The following is a 14,534-nucleotide window of genomic DNA, read 5'->3' as shown; positions in this document are numbered from 1 at the left end:
ATAGAGAGTCCTAATTTGAAAGTCTCCTTAGCATTTCTCTTCTTTTTATTTAGTCGAGATATATACAATCGATATTAGTTGATGGAAAGTTAACGTTTACAAAGAAAGAGTCAAGACAAGCGACGGAAAGTTGACTACGAAGAATAAGAAATCGGGCTTTTAATTAAACGTGTAGAAATGAATATTCTTAACCTACTGAACTACATTAAGTTTTACACCAAAAAATTTGGTGCCCTTAAAATTCCTCATGTGACATTTCAAGTTTTCAACACATCTATTGTGAAGTTTATTTTTTTTCTTTTAACATCGGTAAAACAAACACAAGGAGAGACCCAAGTCGGGTGGTGTGGGTTTGTCCCTCTTCCTATCCTGCCAAGTGGGTGTTGTACGATGCATTTTGTCCTGGTAGCCCTCGAGGTTTTGTTCTTTAATTTAGCTTATTTCCTTTGAATAAAAGTGGTAGGTTTTGTGGCCCAATTCATACCTATCAACTAGAAATTTAAAAAGACATTAGCAGTTCCTGCCTATCAAAACAAATATATTTATATAATGGATGGATCCGTGACATTATTTTCTCACATAATTTTAACATATGTTTTTGTAAAACACATTTTATAATGTATTTCAATGATCCAAACCGTCTATTTTCTTATCTAAAAAATCACAAAAATCCGAAACTATATGACCGTTGAATTAAGGGCTTAGGATTTCTTTGCAAAAACGTATGTTAATTTTCTTCACTACAAATGAATGTCTTAATTGTTTTAGATTTGTCTAATTTTTTGTAGGGATGATTTATGAATGACTTCTAAAAGATAAGAAGGTTCATATCATTAAAATACATTGTAAAATAGGCTCCACCAAAAGATGAGTCAAAAGTTGCGTAAAAAAATGGTGTCACAAATTCGTCAAAAAATTAAATAAATAAAAGAGTGAAAGAAAAGCATATGTAGAAATCTAATTTTCAATAACAATGGTAAAATCATCTCTTATAATTAAGAGAGATACAATGCCTCTGTTAGCATCAAATTCTAACTATTGGGTGGAATTTGTAAGTTTACACATTCTGAATCTCCAGTCATGCAGCAGCATTTATTGATTGGACTTCTGATGGGGCGGAATGTGGAGCCAAACCTTCATCGTGTCGTATGCAGTGAAACCGATTGCCACAGAAGGAACGATCTGAGAACACGGTAAAAATCTTTTGTTAGCAGGACGATCATGGCCAAAACTCTTGTAAACTCGACCTTTAAGAAATGCGTAAAGAAGGAAACCTATTCGAAGTATCAACAGGGACCCAGAAACAAGAACTTATCCTTGCAAATACACACACTCGATCGTGTCTGAAATTCAGTTTACTAATTTGACACAGAGAATGAGAAATTACCTTGATATAATTAATGCTTAGGCCTGAAAACAACTTTTTCCACCCTTGGTTTCGGATGATATATTTAAGACCCGCCATTGTGTTTCTGTACCTAACACCGCCATGATCTGAAGACCGCAAATTCTCAACCTGTAATCCAAATTATAATGTCATATAACCTTGACCCCATGCTTTTTATTGCAACAAATTTCAATTCCAAGCAAAAATCCAACATAAAAAAGCAGAATATAGCAACACGAACCAACGCTTAACAAAATTATGATAATATTGACAAAGCAATACCTGCATTTGCCTCCTAACGACATCCAAGGGGTATGTCAGAGTTTGCCCAAATAACCCGGCCAAAGCTCCACAGGAAAGACGCATCATAATGGACTTTTCATACTCTTCAGGAACATGGAGTTTAAGTTCCTCATATATATAGAACTTTAAACCAGCATAAGGGAGTATTCCGGTGAGTGTTGGGCCTGATCAAGCAAAAGTGGCTCCAAGTTAACATTAGCTTGACCATTATATTGCCTCACGTAAGAACAAACGGCACTTCATATCAGTAAAAGTCTTAGCAGAACACTCAGCTATGAGATACATACCTACACCTCGATAGAGCCCACGCAAGCCCCCTTCCTTGTAAACACTTGAAAGCACGTCCTTTATGCCCTTATAAGCAACTTGAGCATGTGCGCCTTTCATACCATAATCAAAGTTGCCTCTAGTATTAACAACCTAAACAAATCATAACAATGCGATTAAACAACAAATCAATGAACAATTACAAAAATTGATTTGATATAAAGAAAAAGGTACCAACAAGATATAATCAAGATACTGACCTGATAAGCAAGTTTGGTGCGAGCTAGGTCCAAGGGGTACGTGCATAAAACGGCTGTCCCTCCAGCTGCTGCACCGGCTAAAAGATCAATATGAGGCCCTGAACCTAAAGCAGAATAATTGTTCAAGATCCAACACCTGTACTGCTCATATGTCATGTAATGTAAGGCTGCATAGGGAATAATTCGAACGACACTAGCTCCATTTCCTCTGAAAAAAAACAGACAAGAAAGTTCAAGAATAATTGTTATGGCGACATGTATAAAGTTTGATAACGAAACTTAAAAATTGATTGTTCACATCCAACTTACTTGTAGAATCCTCGAACACCTTCATGCTGAAATAACTTCTTCAGAGATTGACACACTCCGAGAGAACGGAACTCTGTTCTTGTCTAGAAGTACATGAAAACAAATGCAGAAACTGAGCACATAACAACGCGCTGCCTAGCGTGACGAAAATGGCAATAGAAACATATCCGAGCAGAATCATTCACAATGAAAATATTCCTCAAATATCCATTCACTATATACTAAACTAATTAGCCTAGAAAAATGGAGCTTGTTAAATGCCTCACCTGCAAGAGTATCTTGGTCCTTTCCAGCGGCGCAACCGCAGTCTTCGCGAATCCTCCAGCAGCGCCCCCGGCAATCAACTCCCTAACATAAACCGGCATACTACCAATGTACGAAACCTCTTGGCGGGCTGATTGCGAAGCATCAACCAATTCCGCCACATTTGTTGACAAGGTAGATCTCTGCGTCGAACCCATCTCAAATTTCTTGAAACAAAACAACCACCAAAGCCAAAACTTTTCGTAAATTCGACAGGTAATTTATTATCCGCTCTGCAACTTGAAGAACTCCTTATCCCATCTATCTCTCGGAAAACAAAAATTGACGGCCTTTTGCTCAATGGGCAGGTAAAACGGCCTGAGAACACCCAGATTCGAGTCGGGCACGCTCAGAAGCCGATCCTCCACCGCACAGATAGCAAGATACATTCAAGGATACCAATCTGACCGAGCAACCACACCACGGAAACACTCAAATTCTCCAATTATTACAGCAATGCTCAAGTAAATTAATCACAAACCCATCAAACACCCATATAAAAACCGACCCGAAAACTATCGAAAACTCCTAAAATCAAACACTCACAAAACATGAACGAAATCGAAAATCACACACAACCCATCAAAGGTTTCTCCTCTGGTAACGGACCCAAAATTCCCTCCAATCGAAAGCCGCAGCCTTTGGTTGCAAAGAGGGAATCAGATTTGTGGGTTTTGTGAACCGGAAGTGGAGGAAAAGGAATCGAAGAGGGAATTCAAAACCCCACCATGAATTGGAATTGGAATTGGATTTGGGTCAGACAGGAGAACGGGCACCAAAGATTTGGAATTTAGCAAAAACAATAATGTTTTTTTATGGTCAAATGACGTTCCAAATGAATGAATGAAGTGCCCGTTCCCCTTTCGGAAGGAGAAAGGAGATGGAGAGGTTTCCTCGGACTTTCTCTGAACCTTCTTTCGACAGTTACGTACCTCTATCTCCTCTGTTTCTGTCTCTCTCCTTCTGTCCAACGCGGAATTGGGTGGAATTGGGTACATTCACTACACTGATCCACAACTAGCGTTTGTCCACGTGGATTTTTAGGTGTACCTTCTGGTGATATCCGTATATAGACGGGTCGGGTTTATTGGGTTTGGGTCGGGTTGAACCCTACCCGTTAAGTTAACGGGGCATCCGAACCCAATCCGTTAAGCAAACGGATCATCCGAACCCGACCCGTTAAGCTAACGAGTCACCCGTTTCATCCGTTAACACCCGTTAAATTTTTTTTTTTGGCATAAAGTTTATTTTTTATTATTAAGACTTTATTAAAATTACTAAAATATCATCAACTAACGGGTGCTAACGGGTGTTAACGGGTCTAACGGATTGACCCAAAGTGACCCGTTATTTATCGGGTTGTTAACGGGTTCACCCGTTAGTGACCCGACCCTTTAAGCATCCATCCAAATACAAATATTAACGAGTTGGGTCAGATCGGGTTAACGGGTTGGGTCCAAAATATCAGGCCTATCCATATACAATAGAGTTTTTCTTGTTTTAGGTATAAAAGAAGAGAAATGCTAAGGCAACTCTTTCAATATCTTCTCACTTGTATAATGACTTACATGGAATTGGTTTTTTCACGAAGCCAATTTCGTTTCAATAAAATAATGATATGTGTAAGTTTTCCAACATATATTATATTCCATGGTTGAGCCAGGATTCTATGTGAGGGAGGGCCTTTCATATACGTATAGAAAAAAAGTTGAACTCATAACATGAGGAATCAAAGTAATCTTCACAAAACTGAAAGACCTATTAAATTTAATAGAAAGAATCAAATAATCATTTCATTAAACTACAAAGATATAACAACAAAATGTTAGAATCAGAAGACGACGACGTGAGATTTGACTCAACTTCTTCACAAGGAACAATCCATCTTCCTCATGTCTCATAGTTAAGGTTGCCGAAATTTGTTTTATATCATAGTCAGGATAGCCCGGACCCACTCTAGTCCCTTAGTGGCTTCGACCTTGATTATATTATTAGATTATAATATTACATGACTCGTTTCATATAAATTGCTCTTGTTTACTTTGAGGAATTGATTGGAAATGCAGATTGAGGCTTGAGCTGTGTTGCATGTGTACATGTGTTTACTTGTTTGCTACTGAGGCAACATGATTATTGAGACTTGGCATGATACAAAAATCAAAGATTTCAATCCCAATAAGACTTTTAATTTCAAACCTTCAATAAGACTTTTTAGTTAACTTTTGGGATCAATTCTAAATCTTACTTCTTAATTCATTGTCAACGGGGGTTGGGAAATTCAACTATGTAAGTTCATATTTGTACCGTCTATCTAAAATCTTAACATTGTATCAGGTCGTTTGATCATATGTTGTTTTAAATCATGTTCAAATCTTATTGAAACCCTATTTTTATATTCAATTTAGAAATTCTCAAATATCCTAGAAATAATATTAAAATAATAATTATGATTATCCAGTCATGTTCACAATTAATCCATCAGAAAACCAACAAGCTTTCATCTGTTTAGCAGCACCAAAAAGAAGAAGCTTCTCATTCTCTTTATCATCACAAAACACAAAAAAACAAAAACAAAAACAAAACAAAAACAAAAAAAAAAACCTCAGCCGCATGATCAAATTGAAAACGAAACAAACCAATGAAACTATACACTCCAAGATAAACAAATAATTAAGATACAAAATCTACATGTGTCCTTAATTATCATCATGATTATTTTCTTGATCACTTTCTTGGTTTTTGTTTTCTTGTTTGTGCTCTGCCTCTTGATTAATTTTGTTTTCTAATTCTACTCTCTTCATATTTTGGTCCAGTAATGCGTTGGGATCAATGAAGGAGGATTGCCGACTTCTCGGGTGATAAGCCGGAATCCTCCTCCCCTTGGCATCATAAATCACAGCTTCATCCTCATCAGGCACTTTACATTTCTCACCTAGTATGATTGTCTTCATCCAGACTGAGTCTTCCGGCTTCAACTTTCCGTTCTTTCGCTTGTTGTACTCTTCTTTAACCTTGTCTTTTCGTGCCATCGACAAGCTTCGCGGCAATTTAAGGCTCAAATTCGACAGTAGCCTTCGCTCGGAAGCGGACTTTTTCATTTGAATTTTTGTGTCAAGGTTGCCGGAATAAAGCTGTCCCGAGTTCTTCATCCTTGGAGGCAAGGGCAGCTCTTTACTCATTCTCGAATCATCATTTCCTCTATCTGTTTCCGTGTCTTGTTGAGATGTTTTGTTCCCTGTTTCCCCCAATGCTGCTTCCGATGTTTGCGCCTTGCCAGCATCGGATTCCTCTGCTTCCTTGGAAGCAGGGGACTCAGAAGAGGACGAAGAAGATTTTCTCCGAAAACTACAAAGAGACGTGATTATGGCAATGGTGGCAGCCATGGCAGCGGCAAAGAAAGACAAAGATAGCAACGGATGGATTAGCAGATTCGTCTCATCCGTGGGAATTGTTCTTCCCATGAGGAGGACTCACATCAAAAATACTATTGGGAAACAAGGTTGCAAATTTGCAAAATGTTAACTTGTTTCCATGGTTTTCTGTGGTTTTTTCTTCTTCTTTTAGGCCCCTTTTGGTTTGAACTCGAAAGGGGTTCCCTTTTTTCCCACAATGTTATTTGGTTTTGATGTTTCTTTCCTAAGAAAACAACAATGGAGTTTTCGAAAGGAAGGCATTGGAAGGATGCGAAACAGAATGCTTGAGTTTAGGAAATTGAGAGGAAAGGTTGGTTTAGGTTTAATCCTAAAAATATCATAGAGACAACTTGGGATAGAGTCAACTAATTAAAGTTCATAAGATGTAATTATCCTCAAGTCTTAGCTACACAAACATCACGAAGGGACTTTTAGGGGGGAGGACGAGAAATGTTCATTCCCATGTTTGGAAATGCTGGGATTATACTTTTCAAACAACCGTATGTCTAATGTAATTGTAGAAAATACAAAATAACACATTTTCAGCTTCCTCACAATCCGTCCAAATTTATACAACATTTATTTTGTTTTTACGCTCCGTTCGCCACCTTAGTTAATCTTAATGACTGACACGTGTGTGAAGCATTTAACATCACAACTTTCTTAAGAGAAAAGGCCGAACCCATTTTGATATGGCTCAAAGCACAAAATCGAACGAAGGTAGCCAATCGACTTAAATAAAAGGAAAATTAATGAAAAGGGTTTGAAAACTTTGAGTTTTAATAATAAAGACAAAATAAAGGGTAAAGTGAATAGTACCAGGTTTGACTTTTTAGTGTAAAAATGTGGTTTTTCGTTAAAGTGAACAGTACCGTGAGTTTTTCGTTAAAACTCCCTTAAATAAATTGATTGTGCTGCTTTTGACTTATAATTCATGTCCTTAGTCGCCATTAGCAAAGGACAAATCGGAAATGGTGCATCTGTGCCACCGTTATTGCATGGAGTATGGACTGCGAGACGGAACTTAAGTGTGCAATTTTGTTTTTGTGATTGTAACGAATTATTTTTTTATATGCGAAAATTTTATTTTCAAATATGTAAATATTATTGTTTAAACGAGCCAAGTCAATTATCATTTACGAAAAATTATAATTTTTTGTGTATATTGTTGATGCACAAAATCGGAGGTCTTGGAACAACGTAAATCCGACCGTGAATCTGCGTGAAATGTAAATAACACAAGATTTATCGTGGTTCACCCCAAGATTTGGGCTACGTCCACACTGATTATGTATTTATCTGAGAGGTGAGGGAGAGAACCTCTATAATAAGAGGAGATGTGAGAGGGGTGAGAAGGCTCCATAAATGGCCACTGAGGGTGAGAATGAGAACTCCCCAATTGTGAAGATGAGGGGTCCTTTTATAGAATAAGAACTCCTCACTTATTACATATTTGCTCATTCTTTTATCACATAATTACATTTAAGTCCCATGATTACTTATACGAGGCCCTACAAAAGTTTCACCTACAAAAGCTTCAACACAAAAACTTGACCCACAAAAGCTTGACCTACAAAAACTTCACCAAAACTTCACCCACAAAAGCTTCACCTACAAAAGTTTCACCCACAAAAGCTTGACCCACAAAAGTTTCACCCATAAAAGCTTCACCTACAAAGCTTCAATACAAAATCTTCACCTACAAAAGCTTCACACTATCTTGATCAAGATAGTGTGAAGCAAAATCAATTCATGGTGCCCAGCAAAGCTTCAACCTCAAAGCTTCACCTTCAAAGTTTCAACACCAAAGCTTCACCTACAAAGCTTTAAAATATATATATATATATATATATATATTTTCGGAAATTCGAAAATTCAAAAATTCAAAAATTCGAAAATTCAAAAATTGAAAAATTCGAAAATTCGAAAAAGAAAATCGAAAAAAAAAATTGCATATGCCTCATCTTCTTTAGGCCTAATCACTTTCATAACAAATATATATGAAGAATGAGTTTTGGGCTATCACTTAGAAAGGAAGTGCCTCATTCGTCAACTCCCTTGACCGGAGACTTGGGAGACTCCTACCATATACTACTGCACCTTGATACTCGGAAGTCTCACGACCACTCAGTGACTTGGATTTTTCAAGTCTCCAAACGAGAACTTTTCCTCACTCAGGAAATTAAGGGAGCACTACCTCAACCTACATGTTTCACTCACAAAGCTTCAACAAAAGGAAAAATTCAAATAACTTAGTGAAGAAGCCTTGGTGTCTTTAACACAATACGTTGAAATGAAGCAAGATTTGTTTATTGATATCTCCGATAAGTTACAAATATGTACATATACATGAATCAAAATAAACAAACAAGAGCGAGCCTTCACAAAGGTTGCTAAGAAGAAGTCTCAGCAATCGGCAGAGCCCCAGTAAGAGGAGGCACCATAGGGTGATTATTCGGAGCCTCAGTACTAGGCAGAACCCCAGAAGGAGGAGGCACCGAAGGTTGATCATTTGGAGCTTCATTACGCAGTACAGCCCCAGAAGACGAAAGCAATAAATGCCTTTGGAACAAACCCACAAACCTCTGATGATCAAGTAAAATCTGACAATCAGATTCCTGCAGCTGGTTAAGCTTCCTCTTCATGTTTGTAACATAGTCATGTGCAAGCCTATGCAACTGTTTATTCTCATGCTTGAGCCCTCTGATCTCCTGTTTGAGACTTATCACTTCAGCCTCCAATGATTCAACTTGGCGAGTTCGAGCAAATAAGCGTTGGGCCATATTAGACACAGAACCTGTGCACCGAACACTAAGAGTCATAGAATCCTTAACAGCCAACTCATCAGACCGTTTGGAAAATAGTCTGTTATCTTTGGGAGTGAGAATGTTCCTGGCCACCACCGCAGCGGTCATATCATTCTTCATCACCGAGTATAAGAATGATGGGTGCCATATGTTGTCTTGAGAAAGCATGGCTCATTCTTCACCAAAGTTTAAGTCAAAACGACGGTCGGATGAACCAAACATTCTTAGAAATGATGAAGTAGAAATGAGGTGCAATAAATCTTTGAAGTAAGGGGAAAACTCCTACAAGCAATAACTCTCTGAATGTACTTCTTGCACACAATTGGTGCCATTATAAAAGAAAGGGCAACAGGGCCGTTGGTTCAAAAATCGAAGAGGCACCACTCTCCGGATTCCGAAGATGCACCACTGTCCACATGCAACATCAGCTCATCGGGTACCACAGATAACTTTGCCAAAGATCTCTGACAAAGTTTATACACATAAATTTTGAAGGTCCAACTACCCTACTATTACCCACAAGGGTAAGGGAACAGCACCACTGCTTAATAACTAGAAAGTCCCAATGTGTGTCAACTTCCGTGCTTCGTGGCAAGGCAGACTGGCAAAAATGCCTAACCTTTACTCACATTTAAGAAAACACTGCCAACAAGATTGCTTGCTAAAAAATCGAAGAGGCATAGCTCTCCGAATCTCGAAAGCCAAACTCCCAACAGGATTACGTGCTCAAAAATTGAAGAGGCACCGTCCTCCGAATCTCAAGAGCTAGACTCCCAACATGATTACTTTATCAAAAATCGAAGAGACACTGCTCTCTGAATCTCAAGAGACAGACTCCCAACAGGATTACTTTCTAAAAAATCGAAGAGACACTACTCTCCGAATCTCAAGAGTCAGACTCCCTACAGGATTACTTTATAAAAAATCGAAGAGACACTGCTCTCCGAATCTCGAGAGTCAGACTCCCAACATGATTTCTTTCTAAAAAATCGAAGAGACACTGCTCTCTGAATCTCAAGAGTTAGACTCTCTACAGGATTACTTTATCAAAAATCAAAGAAACACTGCTCTCCGAATCTCGAGAGCCAGACTCCTAACAAGATTACTTTCTCAAAAATCGAAGAGACACTGCTTTACGAATCTCAAGAGTCAGACTCCCAACATGATTGCTTTCTCAAAAATCGAAGAGGCACCGCTCTCCGAATCTCGAGAGCCAGACTCCCAACAGGATTACGTGCTAAAAAATCGAAGAAGCACCGCCCTCCGAATCTCAAGAGCCAGACTCCCAACATAATTACTTTCTCAAAAATCGAAGAAACATTGCTCTCCGAATCTCAAGAGTCAGACTCCCAACAAGATTGCTTTCTCAAAAATCAAAGAGGCACCATTATCTGAATCTCGAGAGCCAGATCCCCGACAGGATTGCTTGTTCGAAAATCGAAGAGGCACCGCTCTCCGAACTTCGAAAGCTAGATTTCCTTGGATAAAGCTTGTCTACAATCTTCACACGCAACATCAGCTTTCCAGATACCACAGACCACTTTTTCAAAGTGTTTTGACAAAGTTAAAACACGTGAAGCTTGGAACTCCCACTACATTGGTATGACCAAGAAGGGTAAAGGAATAGCACTACTACTTGTTGTTAGGGAGACTTCTATATATGTCGACCTCCATCCTCCACAGCCAGGCAAACCTGCAAATAAAAAAAATGCTCAACTTTTCTTCACATCCGATAGGGCACTCTCAGCAGAGTTTCTCGAAATACTCAGCTTCTTTTCCTCTCGATAATACCTCTGCAAACAAGCCACATCAGAGCAATAATATCTCATATCATCAGGGTTAAAAGCAAGAGTATCTCATATCATGTTTTTTCCCTATATTTTCCTTTGGCCTTATTCTTACCTGCAAGACAAGGAGAAAGAGAGTAATCAGTCACCACTTGGAATCAAGCTTCTAGTTAAAAACTGACTGCCTGGAACCCCTTGCTTGATTACTTACCTGACATTGCTCTCGAGTACTCATCTTCAACATCTTATGCTTCCAGAGAAGATACCACATCTACCTGAGGAACAGATAGGGCAAATAAGAATGATACAAGGAAGCATGTGGAGACAAACGTAACAGAACACGTGCCGATACATCCACTACTTTGTCAACAGCAAAAATATCCCATATCATTAGGGTCGAACGTACTCTAGATTTGATAGACTTGTTTTGACCCTCAAATTCTTGAGTTGGCCTTATATTTTGGAGGAAACAAGAAAACCTTCCAGCCCAGCTCAAGAATAAACCTGTGGAAAATTATTTCTAAAAAAACAAAAGTATCTCATATCATCTCTTCTTCATTTGCTTCTCCTTATCCTTGGTGCTATTTATGATACAATGAGAATGAGAACAATCAACCGGAAGTCGAAGTCGAACCTCCGATCCAGGTTGCTTGCTTGGAAGTCTGATTGCTTACCTTGTCTGTTACCTCCTTCGACAAATCTCCTAGCTCGGCAACTTGGGAGACTCCTACTTCGGCAACTTGGGAGATTCCTACTATAGGGTTTGTATCGCACTTGACCAAGCCCGAAACTACAAGTAAGTTTCAAGTGAAATTGATATATTACCTTGTGCATCTTCATCAGTTAAAGATATCACCCCTGGATAGAGGAAAAATACTTCCAGAGAAGATGCCACATCTACATATGAGACAGATAAGGCAAGTGAAAATGATATCACACTTCGGTACTTAGAAGTTTCGTGATTACTCAATGGCTTGGATCTTGCAAGTCCCCAACCGAGGAGCTTCCCTCACTCGGGAACTTAGGTGAGCACTGTTTGTACCATACTTGACCAATCCTGAAACTACTGAGCACCGGTCAACGTTATACCGTCAAGGACCCAGAAGAGTTTCCCTCCAACCAGGAGGCCAATCATAGCGCAACACGTGTCGACATCAGAAGCCAATCATAGCGCGACACGTGTTAACATCAGAAACCAATCACAACACGACATGTGTCAATGTCAGAATGAAACTAGAAACTATCTTCTATAAATAGAGATCATTCTATCACAATATTTCCTAATGTCATTTGTACTAAATCATTCACTTGTACTCACTGAAGGAGAGCTTGAACCTATGTACTTGTGTAAACCCTTCACAATTAATGAGAACTCCTCTACTCTGTGGACGTAGCCAATCTGGGTGAACTACGTACATCTTGTGTTTGCTTCCCTGTCTCCATCCATTTACATACTTATCCATACTAGTGACCGAAGCAATCTAGCGAATGTCACAAACTTAACACTTTCTGTTGTACCAAAATTTTCACTGATTTTGTACATCAACATATGTGATATTTAAATGATAAATAAAATAAGGGATTCTAATTATAATGTTCATGTTCGGACAATAAAAATTTAAGTGAAAAGACAAGTTAATTCACTGTTATGCTTACATGTTATTTCACGTCGTACGAAGTTATTGGTATACAACAAACACAAAACACACGATTGACAAAATTGATATCCATTAAAAAAAGGGATTTAATTCAATAAACAATCATTGAGTTTGGGAAAAAAATAAACAATCATTGTTCAACCATAAAGGCCACAAATAGTGGGAGTATTAATATTAATTAAGAATGAGTCTGCACTAATCCGCCTTCCCAAATCTTCACCAATATTAATTCTAATTATTTTATTTGATTTGACAGACAAAAACAAAGATTTTATTTCTTTCTTTTTTTTTAATTTTAAATTCAACTCTTCTACGCTAAACTACTCACAAAAGTGATGTAGATGATTTGAATTTGAGATTCATAAAAAAAAAAAAAATCCTCTATCTACTATGATAATTTTCTACTTATGAGATTATTTCATTTTTTGTTAAAATTATTAATTAAGCCACAAATATGAAAGCAATTTAAGTAGGACGACTTTACTGTCATGTAACGTTTAGGTTTGTTAAGATGATAACATAAGTAGAGGACGACTAGTGCTGCATTAGCGATCAAGCATCGTTGTAGCCCTCACCCCAATTCGAGGCACCCCAACCCTCTTTTCTCCATTTTCCCATCAGAATCTCGCTTAATTATTGACCCAAAAAAAAAAAAGATAATAACATTTGTAAATTTCTCTCCATGTGTATAATTAGACGAACTTTCCGATAGTTCAAGTTCTCAAATATGAGATTAGAATCTGGGCATCAGATTTATTTAACAAAACAATTCAATTGTTACTTGATAATAATAAATTCGTTTCATGTAAATAATTATCGAAAAAAAGACAGTCGGATTAGAAAGGAAATGGAGCATGTGGGTCTTCCTTGCTACACTTACCGGATATATAAGGCTATCTCCAACCGATGGCTGGCCAGAGGGCTCGTTTTATCCCTCTGGCCTTTCAAGTCTCTCCAAGATATTAATATTTTAATAAACAGTACATGACCATATTTGCCTTCGTCTTCAATCGATGGCCAAAGGACCAGATGACTCGTTTTAGTCCTGTCACAAAAAATCGTCTCCAACCGAGGGCCATAGGGCCAAACATAATTTATTATTTAAAAACTACAACTTAAATTCAAATCCAACGGCTAAGTGACGTCAGCTAGCCGTTGGATTTGAATTTTTTTTTGCTATAAATAGGGTGGATATTGGGATATAATTCACACAACTTTGAATTCAAGTTTGCAATGAATTCCAACTTTGGATTCTCTTCATATTCCAACTGGGGGTCCTCATCCAATTCCAAAAGAGAAGCAAAATGGGCGCAAATGAGACGAGAAGATGAGGAGTCTGATGAAGCAGCTCAAGTAAGGCGCAACAAACAAAGCATAGCAGCAGCCATGGTGTGTCAGCCAACTGAGGAACAACCTCAACGGGGTGGCTCTATTGCTGGTCGCTCTTACAAACCACGAAACAGAGCGATGACGCATGCCAATCTGATGGAATTTAAAAAAAAATATGAAATAAATTTAAAAAAATATGAAATAAATTTTGTGAAATAGAAGTTATAGGAAAAAAAATGGAATTTAAAAAAAAATATGAGCCAAATTTTGTAAAATATAAGTTATAGAAAAAAAGTTATATGAAGTTATAGAAAAAAAAGGTTTAAATTCATAAAAACAAAAAAAAAATTTGAATACAACGGCTAGTGACTGGCTAGCCGTTGGAATTCAAATTAGTGTCGGTTTTAACCGATACTGTTCAAATTGATATTATATTAACATTGCTATTAGTGTCAGTTATAACCGACACTAATAATATAATATATATTATTTATGCTGGCTATAACCGACAGAAATAACAAAACATTAAAAAAAATATATAGCCATCCCCGGGCGGGCGGGTTGGCTGGCTGGCAGCCAGCCCTCCATCCCTCTCTGATTCCGTGGGGCCCTCCTAGATTCCAGAGCCCTCTGGCCTAGCTCTCGGTTGGAGACGATTTTCGGACTATTTTCGACCGTCTGGTCCTATGGACCATTCGGTTGGAGATGACC

The 14,534-nt window shown here is 38.1% G+C and overlaps 2 protein-coding genes across 3 annotated transcripts; both read right to left on the bottom strand.

Moving 5' to 3' along the window:
- Positions 1-948: 948 nt before the first annotated feature.
- On the bottom strand, positions 949-3,768 carry LOC126603588 (mitochondrial carrier protein CoAc1-like). 2 transcript variants are annotated; one of them, XM_050270495.1, is made up of 7 exons: positions 2,793-3,768; positions 2,527-2,609; positions 2,218-2,425; positions 1,978-2,110; positions 1,670-1,854; positions 1,388-1,516; positions 949-1,182 (listed from the first exon to the last, which is right to left on the bottom strand). In XM_050270495.1, the coding sequence occupies exons 1-7, from the start codon at positions 2,985-2,987 to the stop codon at positions 1,093-1,095; spliced, it is 1,023 nt and encodes a 340-aa protein (XP_050126452.1). In that variant the 5' UTR covers positions 2,988-3,768; the 3' UTR covers positions 949-1,092. The 2 variants fall into 2 exon arrangements, with proteins under 2 accessions (XP_050126452.1, XP_050126453.1); XM_050270496.1 differs by having other exon boundaries at positions 2,527-2,661; positions 2,793-2,932.
- A 1,488-nt stretch (positions 3,769-5,256) lies between these two features.
- LOC126604684 (uncharacterized) lies at positions 5,257-6,457 on the bottom strand. Its single transcript, XM_050271973.1, has one exon. The coding sequence runs from the start codon at positions 6,288-6,290 to the stop codon at positions 5,526-5,528; it is 765 nt and encodes a 254-aa protein (XP_050127930.1). The 5' UTR covers positions 6,291-6,457; the 3' UTR covers positions 5,257-5,525.
- Positions 6,458-14,534: the final 8,077 nt, after the last annotated feature.

The sequence above is a fragment of the Malus sylvestris genome, chromosome 15, assembly GCF_916048215.2.
Source record: "Malus sylvestris chromosome 15, drMalSylv7.2, whole genome shotgun sequence".
Classification (NCBI taxonomy): domain Eukaryota; kingdom Viridiplantae; phylum Streptophyta; class Magnoliopsida; order Rosales; family Rosaceae; genus Malus; species Malus sylvestris.
The sequence above is the reverse complement of the archived record's forward strand: the minus strand, read 5'-3'. Positions and strand labels throughout refer to the sequence as shown.